The sequence below is a fragment of the Amblyraja radiata genome, chromosome 13 (genome assembly GCF_010909765.2).
Source record: "Amblyraja radiata isolate CabotCenter1 chromosome 13, sAmbRad1.1.pri, whole genome shotgun sequence".
In the NCBI taxonomy this organism is placed as follows: Eukaryota; Metazoa; Chordata; class Chondrichthyes; order Rajiformes; family Rajidae; genus Amblyraja; species Amblyraja radiata.
In genome coordinates this window covers 49,669,644-49,689,600 of record NC_045968.1, presented here as the reverse complement: position 1 = coordinate 49,689,600, position 19,957 = coordinate 49,669,644, and the positions used below count along the sequence as shown (strand labels likewise).

The window sequence follows — 19,957 nt, the reverse complement described above, 5'->3', positions numbered from 1 at the left end:
TCTTTATCTCCTCAATGGTCTTTGGGGTCAACAGCTTCACATTAAACTTCCACGTCCCTCTGCCTGCCTTCCAGTCCTCCTGTAGGTGACAGGAAGCCTGAAGTAGGCAGTGGTCTAGAAGAACACCGGCGTGAGGTCGGCCTTTGACGTGAAGAGATCAGCCATGATCATATTGAATGGTGGTGCAGGCTCGAAGGGCCGAATGGCCTACTCCTGCACCTATTTTCTATGTTTCTATGTTTCTAAGTCTATCCTGGACCGGGCTGAACCGTCCGATCTCGACCAGGTGAAACACGACTGGGACCCGCCTGCAGGGTTGCTAAAGGCGTTGCGCAGCTTTGCGTCTTTGACCGTCTCCATCAGGAACTTGGAGATGCTGTCCAGTCTGTGGTTGGCACGGCCGGATCGTCCAGCCGCATCGATGATAAGTCACCGGCCAGAACGAGCTGCCGGGACGTGGCCAGCAACGGTGGGAGCTGCTGGAGAACGGCCAGCTGTTCGCTCTGCACAGGTGAGGCGTACACATTAATCAGCCGGAGCGGAGAACCACGGTACATTACATCCACCAGCAGGAGACGCCCCTCAACCACCTACCTGACCTCAGTGATGGCGAAGCTCCCTCCCTCCCTCCCGGCAGCAAGATCCCCAGACTGAAAGCGTGACAGTCATTTCCCCCGACCATACTGACAGTCCATGGGGCCACCATCGCGACCACCTCCAATAGCAGCAGAGGTGTGGCAGCCCGCACTCCTGGAGAAAAGTCAAGTCCACCTTGACCTTGGCCAGGTACTGCAAGGCATTTACACATTGCACAGTGTTCTTCACACTGAGCAAGTTTAGCGATGCCAATTTTAGCTCCATTGTCCTTTAGACTCAATAACCCTCATCTTGTCCTCTCATGCCCACCACTTTGGTGAATTGCTGAACCATTTCAGGGCTCAGGTACTGGGTGCTGGCATCTTCAAGGAGTTGTTGTCGGAGGGACCCTCCTTGTTCCACCCTCTTCTGGACACACCGCTCCCTCCATCTCCTGTAGCTGGGTGGCTGATTCATTGCTCCCGGTCTCCCGGAGCTGGGGCCCATTGGCCGCTGCACTGCTCCCGGTCTCCCGGAGCTGGCGGACAACAGGCGTGTCCTTTCCCTTTCCGATCTCCACACCCCATTTCTTCAGAGGTCGGGTCCTCGATGTCGCCTCATCCTCCGACGAGGAGAAGTTGTTGGCGTCGGTCTGGGAGAGACCTCTTTAAGAACTTTACCTTCCCTCCGACCTTGACTCTTTGGTCAGAGCCCTCTGGTGTTTCTTACTTTTCACCACCTGCCATGCCTCCTCCTGTTCCCCCTCTTCCATCGACTCCCTGGACAGGGGGCTGGGGGTCTCTCAGACGGTTGAGGGCTCGAGATGGTCAGGCTGTCATCCCTATTCTCTCTTTCTGCAGGGGTCTTGGCAGTGGTGGGTGGCCTGCCTCCCCGCACAGGTTACAGTTCTTGCTCACTTGGCAGTCCTTTATCTCGAGGCCTGCCAGCTTGCAGTTCTTGCAGACAACTACACTGCATTGGGCTGCCACATGCCCAGCTTTGTTGCATTTCCTGCACACCCTGGGTTGTCCCGCGTAGGTCATGTAACCTCTGTTCCCTCCGATAGCGAACACCGAGGGAGGGTGGATGATGGCTCCCTTCCCGTCCACCCTCAGCTTCACCTTCACTTGCCGCTTGCTCGCCCAGATCCCGAATAAATCCTTCACATCCGCACAGTTCCCTGCTCCCTCGACATGATGAGCAAGGAAGGTGAGGACATCCACGATGGGCACAAGCGGGTTAAACATGTGCACCGTGATCATCTGTTCCTTCTGGGTGGGAAGGGTGAAGAGCGACTGCACCTTCAGCAGCGACAGCGGGGCTTTGTTCCCCTGTCTGCCATCCAGTTGGATACTTGAAAGTGACATCAAAGTATCCGTTACCAGGGAAGTCCTGGAGACAGTAAATGTCCTTGGCCTCAAATTTGCAGTCCGCCAGCAAGACCTTCCTGATGAACAGGTCCCATGAGAAGGAAATCCCCGCGCTGAGGTCCTTCGTGCTCACTTGCAGGGTATTGCGGATTCCCTGTCCTCCCGCTCCATTTGCTGCTGCCATTCTGACTGGATGAGGTGTTAGGTTGGTTACACAACCAGCATGGATCCACCTCTAAGCCAGCAACCGACAGACTCCTGGTCACCAATGTGACCTCCAATGTTAGTCCGTCCTGGATCCGCGATCCTCGTCGTTGACTGACAAGGACAGATACTACAATTGATCTTAGCGAAAAGGCCGAGAAGCGAGACTCCAGAACCTCACTCTGACAATGGAGGAGACCTAGGTTCAGGTAGGTTCAGGCGGACTGAGCGAATTAGTAGGTTTTGTATATATGTAATATAAAAGAGGAGAGGAAAATCTTTTGGGGGATTTCATCATTAGGGGTGTAGATAACTAAGACACAGGGAACAATGAAAACTAATGATAACTTGTTAACATGTATTATGATGCAGATGAGCCTATTCAGTCTCCATTGGATTCCTTTGCTGGAAACGAATCAGCCCATTCCTCCTCGTTTTATCCCCTGTAGTTCTGCAACATCCAACAACTACACTGATGATTCTGTCATTTAGCTGCGTTTTGGATAATTTTCGGTAGTTGATTAAACTAACTGGGATTTGGTGGAAACCAGAGCATCCAGAGGAAACCCATTTGGTAATTTTCCATTCATTCCCCTGTTCTCTTAGTTCCCCTTTATGTTTATTTGTTTACTCCGCATGGTTCACCAGATTTCTAATTTTATCATCGGCAAATTTGTAAACTCTGCCCTGTTTAATGTTTTAAAGCAATTCTAGTACCATTCCCTGAGGTAGTGTGCTCTAGTTGAAAAATAACCTTTGTCTGCCACTGTTTCATGTTACTTAACCAATTTTCTGCCCAAGCCACTATCATATTTATTAAAACACATTCAGCTAATCACATCCATGCTCTCTGCCAAGACAGCAATCCATCAATTTCATTCTCCCTTTCACTGTAGCCTTGCAAATTTTGTCTTTTTCTTGCCATTTACCTACACTAAAGTGATTTACATTGAACAATCTATATACTAAAAAGTCTGATCTTGTATGTGGATGTGTGTGTGTGTCCATGTGTCTGTTTGTGTATAGTCAAATCTTCTCAAGAAAACGACGCGGTAACGGTAACTTTTTCACATATTCCGGTAGAGATTTTTCCCGTGGAGTCCGAAATCACTTTATCTGAAAATTTCATGCTTTATTTCTCGAGTTATTACTGTAAATGTTAAAAAATCTGACAAAACGTTGAATTTAAAAACGACTGTCTTTCGCTGATGACGTTACAATGGGTCAGCTACGCGTGCCGTCTTCTTCTTCGCGCTGCAAGTGATGTCACCCCCCGACCACTCCCCCCCCCCCCCACCCGGTTATTCAAAAGACTCAGAAAGAACGAGCGTCGGGCCCTGTACTCGCCCTGGGTTGGTGCTTGGCGGGGAGGTTGCTGCCGCAGGCCGACTGGACCTGGGCAGAGCCTGGGGCCTGGAGCGAGTATTGCGTTTGGGAACCAGCCCTCTCCTGTGACGCCGCGCGCCTCTCCACCCCCCAACCCTTCAAACTCCACCCCCATCCCTCTCTGCCCCCCCGCTCCCTCTCTGCCCCCCATCCGCTCCGCCCCCCGCTCCCTCTCTGATTTCCCCCTCCCACCCCCTCTGCCTCTGCCCTCTGTCTCTGCCCTCTGTCTCTGCCCTCTGTCTCTGCCCTCTGCCACCCCTCTGCTCCTGCCCTCCCTCTGCCCCTCTTCTCTGCCACTGCCCTCCCTCTGCCCCTGCCCTCCCTCTGCCCCAGCCCCTGCCCCTGCCCCCCCTCTGCCCCTGCCCTCTCTCCGCCCCTGCAAGTTGGGGGCAATGCGTGAGTGGATAGGGCGGGGGATGGGGTAAAAGAAGCAAATGAATAATATCAAGGAGAGTGTTTGGTCTAGTTAACCTATAAAAACATTTTTTCCATGACACAAATTGGATATAATGCGAGTGGTGAATTAGAGAACATCATTTGCATTAAGTGGTCCCGATTGGTTTATAACATGATTTTAATGGGGAACTAGAGAACCACTTAACAGTTACTTTCGAAAGTGACTTCCGAAGCAGAAAAAAAGTTCTTGTATTTATACAGTATAGGGGTAAAAAAACCCATTACCATGTAACCTCCCGCACTAATCATGGACCATTGTCTTTTAACACGATCTGTCAATGTCACTGCAGACAATCATTTCTATTGACACCTGTGCAACAATAATCTAGTAAACAACATACAATACAGCCTTTAGTATTTTTCACTTGCAGGACCAAAAATAAATAATTGCTCTTAAAAAAACTTTTACTTTTGAAAATCATGTAGAGAAAATAACTTCATTATTACGAGTCTGAAACTATCCAGTGCCTGATTGACATAAATGTCGTTAAAACAAGATTTTCCACAAAGTTTCTCAGGAACACAACTTTTGTGTTATAGTAGAAAAATAAGTTAGGATCAAATGACGATCCTTAGAGCCATGCTGTGACAAGCTGTCACTGTGCATAAAAGGCAAAAAATAAAAAAAGTACTGAAGAGTGGGCGAAGCATGGCTGGAGAAAATGTGAAATCTATTCTATTATGGTTTCTGTTCTTGTGCCTTTGGAGATTATTGATTCAATTGTACAATTAATATCATCATATTTTTAATCGTCACTAAACCAGTGTGCCCTGTTGGGTCCCTGTCACACGGGAGGCCTGGTCCGCCAACACAAGCCGTTCCCCCAAGGCAATATTCCACCACTCACCCGTTCCCCCAACGCAACCCATTTCCCCCAACGCAATATTCCACCACTCACCCATAGCCAGTGCTTCCATACCTCAAAAAATATTACCTTAAATAGAATCCCAAATTTCCTGGAATTTGATGGTATTTCCTGAAATTTTCAAAAATGCTTCCTGCGTGCTATTTGTTGGGGTTTTTTTTCCGCGGGCACAAGTTAATACAAGGAACAAGGCAAAACAGATCTATGTAACTACACCGTATCTGCCTGCTTCTGTTACTCACCTGTTTAGTATTATGCAAGGCTAACAGCTCCAACAGCTTTCATTGTCTTCGTTTTTTAAACCTGCTATCATGCGTCTCAGTCTCTGCTCTCTCTCTCCCTCTCTTCCACCTCTTCTACCTCTCTCTCCCTCCCTCCTTACTTCTCCCTCTCTCCCTTCCTCCTTCTCCCTCTCTCGCACTCTCCCTCCCCTCTCCCTCTCTCCCTCTCTGCCCCTTGAGCCCAACCACCGTTCTGTAAGATGAAGACCAATCCCAATGTAACTGCAACCTCAGCACCCACTGGTAACTTTTCACACTGCCTGAAAAATAATCAAAGGCTCATCTTCCACTGAGAAAGAGAATTCCAAAGACTATACGTTATACGAGAATTTTCCCGAACCGTCTGTGACCCATAGCGCTGTGGCCATAGTGCTTTGTTTAAAGCCCATAGCGCTGTAGCCAGAAGTGCTATATTTAGAACCCATGGCGCTGCAGCCGATAGCACTTTGTTTAAATTCCCATGCATTAAACTGCAGAGCCCTGTTTAAACGTTTGAGCGCCAAACTGTGTGTATCACCTTTACACCCCTTCGCGGGCCGGATGCGTAAATGTCCCGAAATTTCCCAAAATTATTCCATTTCCCTAAGATTACCCGAAGCCAACCAGAATTTCCTGAATTTTGGGTAATTTCCTTCAAAGTGGAAACACTGCCCATAGCCCCCAACTGCGCAGGGGCGTCTCATTTCCCCTTATCCCCCACCATTCCCTCCCCCTCCTCTTCAGCCTCCCTGTTTTTAACATTAAAAACTTGCTGGCAGGACTCAGTTTTCTGTGATTGCAACATTGTTGCGGGGAGGGCCAGCAAGGATTTGGATCCCATTGTGATGTCATAGCTGTAACTGCCAGTGTGCTGATGGAAGAAATTCTTCTCAAACTGGATTTTGTAAAGTTAAAAATGTGAATAACTTGTAAAATATAACATCAATCTGAATGAAACTTGATAAAAACACACCGCAAGACAATTGTGAGTAAGGTGGTCCAAACATTGTAGCGCTATCGTATACCGTTATGGTGTAATTCAGGGCATGACTCACAGAGAGACAGACAGACTCACTAACAAAATGAGAGTTTTGGTAATATACTAGACCAAGTAGACCCTTTGGGTCCCTGTCACATGGGAGGCCTGGTTCCCCAACGCAACCGGTTTCCACAACGCAATATTCGACCACTCACCCATAGCCCCACAACGCCCACTGCAACCTCAAGTTATTTTTCTCAAAGTGGGGTTTTGTAAAGTTAAAAATGTGAATAACTTATAAAATATAACATCAATGTGAATGAAACTTGATATACCAAACCACAGGACAATGGTGAGTAAGGTGGTCCAAAAATTGTAGCGCTGCCGTGTACCGTTTTGGCGTAGTTCCTGGATCACATGGGAAGATATGCAGACACACATACAAACACATGCATAGAAACAAACAAGATGAGAGTTTTAGTAATATACTAGACTAAGTGGGACCCGTTGGGTCCCATGCTCACACGGGAGGGCTGGTCCCCCGATGTAATATTCCACCTCTTCACCAATTCCAATATTGGTGGCCAGTGGGGGGGATTCCTGGAGTGCTGGTATGGGTTCTTGGGTTGGCAGCTCAGTCCCTCAAGCCTGATCTGCTGGCAGCTCACTCACGGCTGGTGGGCTGGCAGATGATTCATGACTATTCCTTGAAATTCCATTTCAAGCAGGGTGCAAGGCCACCAAATTCAAATCCATGTTCCTACGATTTCAAGCAGGGTGCAAGACCACCAAATTCAAGTGCAGTTTCTTACCACTATGAGCAGGGTGCAATGCCACCGAATTCAAGTGCAGTTTCCAACCACTTCAAGCAGGGTGCAAGGCCACCGAATTCAGTGCAGTTTCATACCACTTCAAGCAGGATGCAAGGCCGCCAATTCAAGTGCAATTTCATTCCACTTCAAGCAGGGTCCAAGGCCACCAAATTCAAATGCAGCTTCATACCATTTCATGCAGGGCGAAACCACCATAAAACCACACAAAACACCAAACTCACAGTTCAGTAGACATTCAGTGTGTTCAGTTGATTCACAGCTCAGACAGAGTCATGACCTCTCCCTCCCCCATCATTCAGAGACTGAGCCACACCCACATATCCGGGTTTTATAATCCCTCCCCCTCCCACAGGAAAAGGTGCGGCTTTCAGGGCGTGATTGACAGGAGAGAGATTCTCAACATTTTTTAAACACTAATAACACTTTTATTTTTCATTGATGGGAAGAATTCTCTGCACCTGCTCAGCGGAGGGGGGACTGAGTAAGATGGCCAAAAATCACAGCCGTAAGTGGTAGCGTTTTATCTAATATCAATATACAGTGCAAACAGGAAGTAAGTGCATTTGCAGTAGTGCCTTTTAACTTCAAGCCAAAGCACCCATGCCGCCTTTTGCAGTAAGTAGTGCCTTTCAACTTCAAGCCAAAACACCCAAGCCACCATTTGCAGTAAGTAGTGCCTTTCAACTTCAAGCCAAAGCACCCAAGCCACCATTTGCAGTAAGTAGTGCCTTTCAACTTCATGCCATCATTTGCAGTAAGTAGTGCCTTTCAACTTCAAGCCAAAGCACCCACGCCACCATTTGCAGTAAGTAGTGCCTTTCAACTTCAAGCCAAAGCACCCAAGCCGCCATTTGCAGTAAGTAGTGCCTTTCAACTTCAAGCCAAAGCACCCAAGCCACCATTTGCAGTAAGTAGTGCCTTTCAACTTCAAGCCAAAGCACCCAAACCACCATTTGCAGTAAGTAGTGCCTTTCAACTCATGCCATCATTTGCAGTAAGTAGTGCCTTTCAACTTCAAGCCAAAGCACCCACGCCACCATTTGCAGTAAGTAGTGCCTTTCAACTTCAAGCCAAAGCACCCAAGCCACCATTTGCAGTAAGTAGTGCCTTTCAACTTCATACCACCATTTGCAGTAAGTAGTGCCTTTCAACTTCAAGCCAAAGCACACAAGCCACCATTTGCAGTAATTAGCGCCTTTCAACTACAAGCCAAAGCACCCCAGCCACCATTTGCAGTAAGTAGTGCCTTTCAATTTCAAGCAAACCACCCAAGCCACCATTTGCAGTAAGTAGTGCCTTTCAACTTCAAGCCAAAGCACCCCAGCCACCATTTGCAGTAAGTAGTGCCTTTCAATTTCAAGCAAACCACTCAAGCCACCATTTGCAGTAAGTAGTGCCTTTCATCTTCAAGCCAAAGCACCCAAACCACCATTTGCAGTAAGAAGTGCCTTTCAAATTCAAGCCAAAACACCCAAGCCACCATTTGCATTAAGTAGTGCCTTTCAACGTCAAGCCAAAGCTCCCAAGCCACCATTTGCAGTAAGTAGTGCCTTTCAACTTTAAACCAAAGCTCCCAAGCCACCATTTGCAGTATGTAGTGCCTTTCAACTTCGTCAAGGCACCCAAGCCACCATTTGCAGTAAGTAGTGCCTTTCAACGTCAAGCCAAAGCTCCCAAGCCACCATTTGCAGTAAGTAGTGCCTTTCAACTTTAAACCAAAGCTCCCAAGCCACCAATTGCAGTATGTAGTGCCTTTCAACTTCGTCAAGGCACCCAAGCCACCATTTGCAATAAGTAGCGCCTTTCAACTTCAAGCCAAAGCACCCAAACAACCATCTGCACGCAGTGCCTTTTTACTTCAAACAAACCATGTTTTCATTTTCAAACCACATTAAGGGTACTCACAGTTGTGTAGACATTTTTTCAGTGTTATTCAGTGCTCAGACAGACGTGACCCTTGGCTTCATCCATCTTGCAGAGACTGGGTGAGGCACACCACTTCCTGGTTTTATAGTCCCTCCCCTTCCCTCCAGCAGGGGCAGCAGAGAGAATGGTGAATTTTTTAAAAACATTAATATCTCTCTGATTTGTCATCGATGGGAAAAATCCTCCGCACCCGTAAGGCGGAGGGGGGCTCTGAGCGAGGTGGCCCAAAATGACGGCCGTAGGTGGCCGCATTCTGTCGGAAATCGCAGCACAGTGGGCCAAAAGCGGTCAAGATCAGAGATTTAGCAATATAGATAGACCAAGTGGGACCCGTTGGGTCCCAGTCACACGGGAGGCCTGGTCCCCCAATGCAACCCATTCCTCAGTGCAATAGGTGGTGCGGAAGGAGGGATGTAGGGGAAGGGGGTGTGTGGGGGAGGGTGTGTGTGGGGGGGGGGGGGGTGCGTGTGGGGGAGGAGGTGCGTGTGGGGGAGGGGGTGCGTGTGGGGGAGAGGGTGCATGTATGGGAGGGGGTGTATGTGGGGGAGGGGGTGTATTTGGGGGAGGGGGTGTGTCGGGTTGTGGGGGTAGGGGGTTTGGGAGGGGTCTATGTGGGAGAGGGGAGGGGTGTGGATGGTAGGGGGGCGTGGATGTGGGGGAGGGGGCGGTGTGTGTGGGGAAGGGCGGCTGTGCGGGAGGGTGTGTGTGGGGTTGGAGGTATGTGGGGGGGAGCGGGGTTGTGGGAGGGGTCTATGTGGGAGGGTGTGGGTGGTAGGGGGAGTGTGGGGGAGGGGGGTGGGGTGTAGGGGGGGAATGGGGGAGGGGAGTGTGGGAAGGAGGGTTGTGAGGGTTTGGGGAGGGTAGTGTGGGGGAGGGGGGTGTGGGAGAGGGGGTTGTGGGGGAGGGAGGGGCGTGTGGGGGAGGGGGAGGGGGAGGGTGGAGGGGGGGTGTGAGGGAGGGGTGTGTGGGGGTGGGATGTGTGTGGAGGAGGAGGGTGTGGGGAGTGAGGAAGGGGGTGTGGGGGAGGGAGGATGTGTGTTGGGGGGTGTAGGGGAGGCGGGTATAGGCAAGGGAGGGTGTAGGGGAGGGGGGTGTAGGGGAGGGGGATGTGGTGGAGGTGGGGTGTAGGGGATGGGGGGTGTGAGAGGGGGGTGTGTGGGCTCACTGGTTCCCGGCCCCGGCTCCGACCGCACTCCTGGCTCCAGGACCCGGCTCCGGACTCACTCAGCTGCTCCCATCCCCAGTGCCTGTTGCAGTCACAGCCCCCGCCCGCGAACACAGCCCGCCCCTGCCCACGAACACAGCCCACACACGCTGCTTCAGCTTTATTATTGGCGGCTTCTGGACGTGCTTATGGGCTCAGCCGCTCCTCCGTGGATTTTCTTCTCCAGCGGGTGCTGGAAGGGGCGTTACCTTCATGGTGACGGACAGGCGAGAAGACCAATCTGCTGATCTCACGATTTTTTAAACCTTCATACCTTTTGTAATCTTCCACCAATCGGAACAAAATTTGGTGGCTTGGAGCAGAGGAGAATGGTGAGTAAGGTGGCGAAAAAAATCCTAGCGATATAGGGTACCGTTTTTGCGCAAATTGAAAAACAACGCAGACTGTAAATGGTCAAGATGAGTTTTAGTTGTAGGTAGGTAGGTAGGTAGGTAGATCTAGACCAAGTGTCACATGGGAGGTCTGGTCCTCCAACGCAACCCATACCCCAACGCAATATTCCACCACTCACCCGTTTCCCCAACGCAATCCATTCCCCCAAAGCAATATTCCACCATTCACCCATAGCCCCCAACTGCACAGAGGCTGCTCATTTCCCCTTATTCAGCCTCCCTCATTTTAAACTTTAAAAAAATTGCAGTCGCACTTGCTTGGGCTTGCAGGACTCAGTGTCTTGGAATAGCAACATTGTAGCTACAATCCCACTGTGATGTCATAGCTGTAAGTGCTAGTGCAGAGGGAAGAGATTTTTCTCAAATTGGGGTTTTGTGCATTTTTAAATGTGAATAACTTTTAAAATATAACATCAATCTGAACGAAACTTGATTAAAAAAAACACACCACAAGACAATTGTGAGTAAGGTGGTCCAAAAATTGTAGCGCTGTCGTTAACTGTTTTGGCGTAATTCATGGCATGAAAAGCACGTGCACGAACAAACACGCTCAAAGACAAGATGAGAGTTTTACTCATATACTAGAGCAAGTGCAGACCCGTTGGGTCTGCTCCCCCAAAGCACCCGTCCCCTACCGATAGCCCCCACGGGAGGCATGGATTCGAGCACTCAGCAAAGATCATAGCTCGTAAGCCTCCCCCGGCACTGGAGTTGGAAAAAAAATCCCAATAGCATCTTCCCAATTGCAATACCAATTGACCCTCCACCTCATGTCCTGCCAGGAGCTATGATGGCAACATTGTTGCAAATGTGCACTTGCTGTGAGATGCAATTGAGCTGAAAAGTTCAGAGTGTTCCTGCCAGAGTTCCTGTCTTGCAACTTTGTATCGAAGTGTGCTGGAAGTCCATAGAAATGATTTTAACTGGAAAAAAACATTTTAAATCCAAAGTTTTATCAAATCTTTGAACATTTTCATTAATAACTCGAGAAATAAAGCATCCATTTTTCAGATAAGTAGATTTTGGACTCCAGTGGGAAAAATCAATATGTAAAAATGTTATCGTTAGCGCATAGATTTTTTGCGAATTTGTGATCACACACAAACAAATAAACACACAAATCCACATACAAGATCAGAGTTTTAATAGTTATATGAAAGATAGATGTAATAACGTCATATGATTAAATTCCTGTGGCCAAATGTCCAACAGTGATTTAGAAATCTTGGTTAATTTCATATTAATAAATATTATAAAATTATTATTTCTTGTTACAAATAGTCAAACTATTAATTAATTAGAAACCATTGGACCGTACATTGCTATTTGACTAATAATACAATGGGCATGAATTAAAATTGTGCTCAAACAGTTTGGAAGTCTGATATGTTAACTATTTTTCTACATATGCTGTCTAACATATTGAGTTCATCTAACAATTTATTTTTATTTCAGATTTCCAACATCTGCAATTCCAGCAAATGTGCAAAAGCTTGCAAATACATCACAATAGCAAACAGTATGTGAACATCAAAAATAAAGCAGACTTTCTTACGTTTTAGAATTATTTTCCTTTATATACACCTTGAAAATGTAAAGACTCAGCTGCATCAATATATCCTTAGAAAAAAGTTTAGACATATCAGGAGGATCTTCCATGGACAAATGAGGGAAGAAGGATGCAATAGATTTACACCGAAAGTTACAAAAAAGAAAGACGTTTTCAACAGTACCAGGTGCAATGATGTACATATTCATTTGGTTGTTGTCAATAGAAGAAAAAGGGTCAAGTAATTTATTCACTGTGCTGTTGAGCACAGAAATATCAGATCCTCCCAGATCAATGATTCTGACAGAGTCTTGATCTGATTTGACATTCAGGAGATGTCTAGGAGGCATATAAGTGTGATAAAATATCAAAATGTATTCTTCCTGATTAACTACAGGATCCTTGAAATGGAGAGCTTTCTCTAAATAGGAAATACAAGGAATCAGCCCACCCTGGTGTAGGTAGCCAAAATATACTGAACACAGGATGTTAAAAACAACACTTACTAATTTCCATTTCGATATCTTATGTTTTATAGCACAGTGAAGAACAACTGGTACAATAAGTGGACTAAGAAACCGTCCTTCCTGATGACAGAAAAAAGAAAGAATGATCACAGGAACAAAATAAACTAGAATTAAATATTCAGTCATTAAAAGTGTAACAGGAAACACCATCAATAATCTCTGTTCAAATTGCTGTTTCTTTGGAGCAAGACTTTTAGCCCCACGTGTAAATTTGCTGAATATGATTTGGATACCAGATACTACAGCTGACAAATGAAGAGTACCAAACAGCATAAGACTATTCACGGTCAGATGTGTAAACCATGGATGACTCCCATGTGTCGAAAGGTTTTCTGATTTCAAGTTGTACACAATGAAATTGAGAGGAGTTAAAGCTATATGTCGTCTTAGAGTAGCAATAAGCTTATGTACAGGATTTCCAGTATTCAACAAACAGGGAATGTCAGAAAACATTGCATCAAAATATAATGTATCTATCATAATGAACGTAAAAGTGGGTACAATTACAGATGAAAAAGTGCCAACAGTATTGCTCAAAATAGTTCTGAAACTGAACTGAAATGTGCCTTTTTGATCATGGGAAAGCCACAGGAACATGGGCACTAATGCATAAACAATGAAGGTGGGCCTATTGAAAAATCCTGACACTAAAACAATCCCCATAAGACATTTATTCTTCTTTCTGTTCTTTTTTCCAGCATCTGATGCCACATTTGTTTGCTTTGTGTCTATAGCCACTAGCAACAGCAGCAATGCAAACAGAGCTGCTTCAATGGAATTTGAAAATGTCCTGGTGTGAAAAACCAACATCACATGAGAACTACTCAACAGGGTTAATGCATTCCATGGGTCTAAATTCCAGAGACAGGCTAAATGGTATACAGAGTAGTCCAAAATAAAGGACAGGCACGTCAGATAAAGTCTGGGGAAAACCAACAAAGTATAGCTGTTTATGATGTTGCCAAAGAGGCCAACATTTTGTAAAGTTTTAAGTATTGTGAATGAAAACCCTGCTGTGACCAATGGGAAAAGAACTGTCCTGCTGGGGTAACAAGTATTGAATTCCCAAGGGTGGAAGGTTTTCAAGTTCAAAATGTCACCTGTAAAGAAAGCATAATGAGCTTGAAATTAACATAAATGACTTAATACAACATGTTTGATTATTTAAGAAAATGCAGTGGTACATCATCAGTTCTGCTTTTAGAAAGATCTAGATGGAGAGAGATCTGAATGCCGTAATGTATTATTTACAAAAGGCTAGCAGGAATGCTAGCAGAATGTTATTGCTTTTTGCAAGGTGAACTGATTAGAAAAGTAGGGTGCTTTTTTAGTTCAGGTTACTTTATAGATACAACGCAGAAACAGGCCCTTTGGCCCACCGAGTCCAAACTGCCCAGCGAACCCTGTCCCTATACTAGGGATAATTTACAAATTAAAAAAAACAAAGCCAAATTAATCTACAACCTGGGTACATAAAATTGCTGGGGAAACTCAGCGGGTGCAGCAGCATCTATGGAGCGAAGGAAATAGGCGACGTTTCGGGCCGAAACCCTTCTTCAGACTGATGGGGGGTGGGAGAAAGAAGGAAAAGGGGAGGAGGGGGAGGAGCCCGAGGGCGGGCGGATGGGAGGGTGGGAGGAGACAGCTAGAGGGTTAAGGAAGGGGAGGAGACAGCAAGGGCTAGCAAAATTGGGAGAATTCAATGTTAATGCCATAAGGACGCAAGGTCCCCAGACGGAATATGAGGTGCTGTTCCTCCAATTTCCGCTGTTGCTCACTCTGGCAATGGAGGAGACCCAGGACAGAGAGGTCGGATTGGGAATGGGAGGGGGAGTTGAAGTGCTGAGCCACCGGGAGTTCAGGTAGGTTTTTGCGGACTGAGCGGAGGTGTTCGGCGAAACGATCGCCCAACCTACGCTTGGTCTCCCCGATGTAAATCAGCTGACATCTAGAGCAGCGGATGCAGTAGATGAGGTTGGAGGAGATACAGGTGAACCTTTGTCGCACCTGGAACGACTGCTTGGGTCCTTGAATGGAGTCGAGGGGGGAGGTGAAGGGACAGATGTTGCATTTCTTGCGGTTGCAACGGAAAGTGCCCGGGGAGGGGGTGGTGTGGGAGGGAAGGGAAGAATTGACGAGGGAGTTGCGGAGGGAGCGGTCTTTGCGGAAGGCAGACATGGGGGGAGATGGGAAGATGTGGCGAGTGGTGGGGTCACGTTGGAGGTGGCGGAAATGGCGGAGGATTATGTGTTGTATTTGGCGGCTAGTGGGGTGAAAGGTAAGGACCAGAGGGACTCTGCCCTTGTTGCGAGTGCGGGGATGGGGAGAGAGAGCAGTGTTACGGGGTATGGATGAGATCCTGGTGTGAGCCTCATCTATGGTGGCGGAGGGGAATCCCCGTTCCCTGAAGAACGAGGACATTTCCGATGCCCTGGTGTGGAATGTCTCATCCTGGGAACAGATGCGGCGTAGGCGGAGGAATTGGGAGTAGGGGATGGAGTCTTTACAGGGGGCAGGGTGGGAAGACGTGTAGTCCAGATAGCCATGTGAGTCAGTGGGTTTGTAATGTATGTCGGTCAGGAGTCTGTCCCCTGCGATGGAGATGGTGAGGTCAAGGAATGGTAGGGAAGTGTCGGAAATCGTCCAGGTGTATTGGAGTGCCGGATGGAAGTTGGTGGTGAAGTGGATGAAGTCAGTCAGTTGTGTGTAGGTGCAGGAGGTGGCCCCAAAGCAGTCGTCAATGTAACGGAGGTAGAGGTCGGGGATGGGGCCCTGGTACGTCTCGAACAAGGATTGTTCAACGTACCCGACAAAGAGGCAGGCGTAGCTGGGGCCCATGCGTGTGCCCATAGCTACGCCTTGTGTTTGGAGGAAATGGGAGGAGTCAAATGTGAAGTTGTTGAGGGTGAGGACCAACTCCGCTAAACGGAGGAGAGTGTCAGTGGCTGGGTATAGGTTGCTCCTCTGGTCGAGGAAGAACCGGAGGGCTCCGAGGCCATCCTGGTGGGGGATGGAGGTGTAGAGTGACCGGACATCCATGGTGAAGATGAGGGGGTGAGGGCCCAGAGAGTGGAATGCGTGGAGGCGGCGGAGAGTGTCTGAGGTGTCTAGAACATAGGTGGGGAGGGATTTGACCAAGGGGGATAGGATGGAGTCAAGGTATGTGGAGATGAGTTCGGTGGGGCACGAACACGCAGAGACAATGGGTCTGCCGGGAGAACCGGGTTTGTGGATTTTGGGGAGAAGGTAAAAACGGGCCGTGCGGGGCTGGGGAACGATGAGGTTGGAAGCTTGGTCGGGCAGGGCGTGGGAATTGATGAAGTCGGTGATGGTGCTAGAAATGGTGGCCTGGTGCTCGTCAGTGGGGTCATGGTCCAAGGTCCTCAAGGTATGCCTACTTTGAAGAAGTTCTCCTCCTCTCTACGGAGACACCTCAAGGTATGCCTAATCTACAACCTGTATGTCTTTGGAGTGTGGTAGGAAACCGGAGAAAACCCGGAGAAAACCCACGCGTTCACAGGGAGAACGTACGAACTCTGTACAGACAGCACATGTAGTCAGGGTCGAACCTGGGTCTGTGGCGCTTTAAGACAACAACTCTACATCTGCATCACCATGCTGCCCTTGCGATTATGTTTATTTACATACACCACATCAGGAGAACCGCACAGTATTGATCTTCTTATTTAAGGAAAGATGTAAACTCATTGACAGCAGTTCAGGGGTTTAAGAGATTGTTACCAGAAAGGGCAGATTGTGTAATGAGTAAAGGTTGGATGGGTTTTGCTTCAGATGAAGCCACTGGAGTTCAGAAGACTGAAGGTCAACTTAATTGAAACATACAAGATCTTGAGGGTTTTTGACAGCATGGGTATGGAGAGAATATTTTGTCTTGTGGGAGAATCTCGAACCACGGCGTTATATTTAAAAAATAAAGGATTGCCATTTGCGATAGAAGTCAAATAATTTGTTTTCTCTCAGAGAATTGAGAATCTTCAAAACGCACGAACTCAAAAGGTGCTGATGGGTCAATTTCTGAATGTTTTTAAAGTAGAGGCTGATAGATTAGAGTCATAGTCATACAGCACTGAAACATGGCGTTCAGCCCAACTCGTCCGTACCATTCAATGTGCCCATCTAAGCTAGTGCGAATTACGCACTTCCACATGTTTGACACATATCCCTCGAAAACTGTCCTCAAAAAGGCTGCTAGTATTATCAAAGAACCACACCACCCAGACCACACTGTCAGTTTGTTGCTTCTATTGGGAAGAAGGTACAGAAGCCTGAACCATTATCTCCAAGTTCAAGAACAGCTTCTGCCTCTCAAACATTGGACTCTTGAATCACACTGCATAACCTTATCCATAACCGTACCTCAGCAATTAATCACTATGGAGTTTTTATAGGTTGCACTACTTACTTTGGTTTGCACTTTATGGTCTGGTTACTTAATATTACTGATAATTTATTTATATTCATTGGTTGTGCTTTTGTTTCATGGCCCAGGAAAGCTGCAGCAAGTAAGAATTCCATTGTTCCAGTGCAGGTGACAACTAAACACTTTTGACTTCTGAGTCTTTTAAATGTTGTTATTTTATCTGCCTGAACAACTTACTAGTTGATTCCACAACCCTCTCATAATTTTATGCACCTCTATAAAATCGACTCTTAATCTCCTGTGCTCGAAGGAATAAAATCCTAAACCTTATTGATAAACAATGGGGTAAAAGGGGGTAGGTGTGTTTCCGGAGTTTAGGTTATATTCAGAACAGCCATGAGCTTATTGAATGGCTGTGGCCCACTTCTGTTCCTAAATGTCACTGGATCAAAATTGATTTAATTCCTTAAGCATTACTACAACTAGCCACAGTAGAAAATGAAGCAGACTACTACTTTAATGGCTACCCCATCTCCACGCCTCAAAAAGGTTTATTTTATAGGCATTTAGCTTGATTCATAACTTATTGACTGCTGACAAATGCTTTGATTTCCTAATCTGTCGGATCAGTATTTACAGCTGAATCACTGTTGAGGCAGAATTCTATGGACGCTGAGGTATTAATAATGTTATCCAAGAACACTAAGATTCACAAAGTAATGTTAAATGCCAAACTTATTAAACAGTTACATTCTCTGACAAATTAAGGATATACTAACATTTTATTATTTTATTGTAACATCTATTAATTTGGACATGTTAAACAAAGATCAAACCCCTAAGCTACAAAGTCTGCCATTATTGCATATTCTGCAGCTGGTGTAAATGGACCTGGATAAGGAAATGTTTGAGGGTGACATGACAGATTGGGAACCACCCTGAAAAATTTGATTTTATAAATGTTGGCAGGAATTTAAAATAAGTGATTTGGTCTATGGATGGATGTGAGGAAGGTGTAGGGAAATGTGTTACATCTCTTGCAGTTGCAGGGGAACTACCTGGAGAAAGGTTGGTTTGGGTGGGAAAGGATGAATGAACAAAGGAGTATTCATACATTGCCTGTTGGATTTCCTATTGTAATTATCTTCATCATCGAAGATCAACGGTTCTCGAAACAAGTATAACTGTCCTCTCATGGAGGAAGCCTGTGCGTGACTTTGTTTAACGTGGGAAGACTGGTGCACAGCCAGCCACCACACGGTCCTTGGGTCAGAATCCAGTGACATGGAATCCAAGACGACCGGTGACCCTTTTCTGCTGCAGCCTTCATCCGCCTTCCCAGCCACACGCTACACTAAAGTCAGCCATCATCCTCCGCCTGTTCCACCGTTGAGGTCTTGGTTGGGTTGCTCTTTGTCAGACCTTAATCTATCCTAAATGAGAGACTAAGCATATCTGGCGGCAACTTGCACTTTCAAAGACAAACTGTTCTTCGGTACACAAAAACTAATCAATATACGTTATGCCTGGGTTACGTTTTGGTTAATTATATAAACTATGATACTTGAATTGAAAGCAAGTAAATATTATTGGAATAAAGAATGACATAATAATTAAGATGCTTTATTTTAAAATCCCTCATCAATTGAGATTTGCAATGGACATTGCCCCAGAGGTGAGAATTGTTCAATCTTAGCTGCTGGGGGTATAAACATGATATCTGACATTTGCTTATTATACACAAAAAGGTATAATTCAGATCTAAGACATTATTATGCTTCAATAACACATAGTTTACTTCCAGAAGGAAACAAAACTAACATTTACAAAAAAGAATGCTTTGTATGAGTAGAAAGCAAAACAAACGATATTTTACCTGCCATAACCTCCGGAGACTGAAAAAATTCATCAGGGTGTATATAGCCTGTTTGTGGAGCCAAACACCATAGTATCCTGAACAGCCCAAAAGCCAGCCACATTACCTTGGGCTCCATCCAAAACAGTCACTAGAAAAATAGTAAGTATTACATTTTAATGATGATTCATTTAATATTAGGTCCACATGTCCAAAATCAATAAACCAAAAAGAACACGCTTCTCCTGTTTTGTTACTTAATTTCTATCCTCTGTCTGATCCAACCTGAAGCCCCTGCCATTGCTTTTAAATAGAAAATAGAAAATACTGTAGGTGCAGGAGGAGGCCATTTGGCCCTTTGAGCCAGCACCACCATTCATTGTGATCATGGCTGTTCATCCACAATCAGTGCCTGCCTTCTCCCCATATCCCTTGATTCCGCTAGCCCCTAGAGCGCTATCTAACTCTCTTTTAAAGCCAGTGAATTGGCGTCTACTGCCTTCTGTGGCAGGGAATTCCACAAATTCACAACTCTCTGGGTGAAAAACTTTGTTCTCATCTCAGTATTAAATGGCCTCCCCTTTATTCTTAGACTGTGGCCCTTGATTCTAGACACCCCCAACATTGGGAACATTTTTCCTGCATCTAGCTTGTCCAGTCCTTTTATAATCATATGTTTCTATAAGATATCCTCTCATCCTTCTAAATTCCAGTGAATACAAGCCCAGTCTTTCCAATCTTTCCTCATATGACAGTCCCGCCATCCCAGAGAGTAACCTTGAACCTACGCTGCACTGCTTTTTGAAGTAGAAAACTAGGAAAATATTTGGTAAGTGTAGAAAAAAAAATTTAAGTTTTGCTATCCAATATCTGTGAAAATTAATAAGTTCTTGGTGCTTAGATTTTGGATATTGGATCTGTAGTTTGAAAATGTTTGTGGTAAAATAAATTATGTTAAAAATTAAGTTAAAATGTTTAATGTCAGGGAAGTATTGGAATGGAAACAAGCTCCGTGGCCGACCACATCTCCACTAACCATAAAACATCTATTTCCACTAATTCTACATGAATTCCATTTTTAAGTTCCCAACAGTCCCCTTCATATTCTATCACACAATACACACAAGTGATAGTTTACCATGGCAAATTAACCCACCACGTCTTTGGGATCT

General features: G+C 46.1%; 1 protein-coding gene across 1 annotated transcript; it reads right to left on the bottom strand.

The window, feature by feature from the left end:
- Positions 1 to 8,997: 8,997 nt before the first annotated feature.
- Positions 8,998 to 18,924, bottom strand: LOC116979503 (GPI mannosyltransferase 4-like; the record flags this gene model as incomplete). Its single annotated transcript, XM_033031013.1, has 3 exons — positions 18,807 to 18,924; positions 12,056 to 13,649; positions 8,998 to 9,010 (listed from the first exon to the last, which is right to left on the bottom strand). Coding segments are annotated over exons 1-3 (1,725 nt in total), but the record flags the coding sequence as incomplete, so codon positions are not given.
- Positions 18,925 to 19,957: the final 1,033 nt, after the last annotated feature.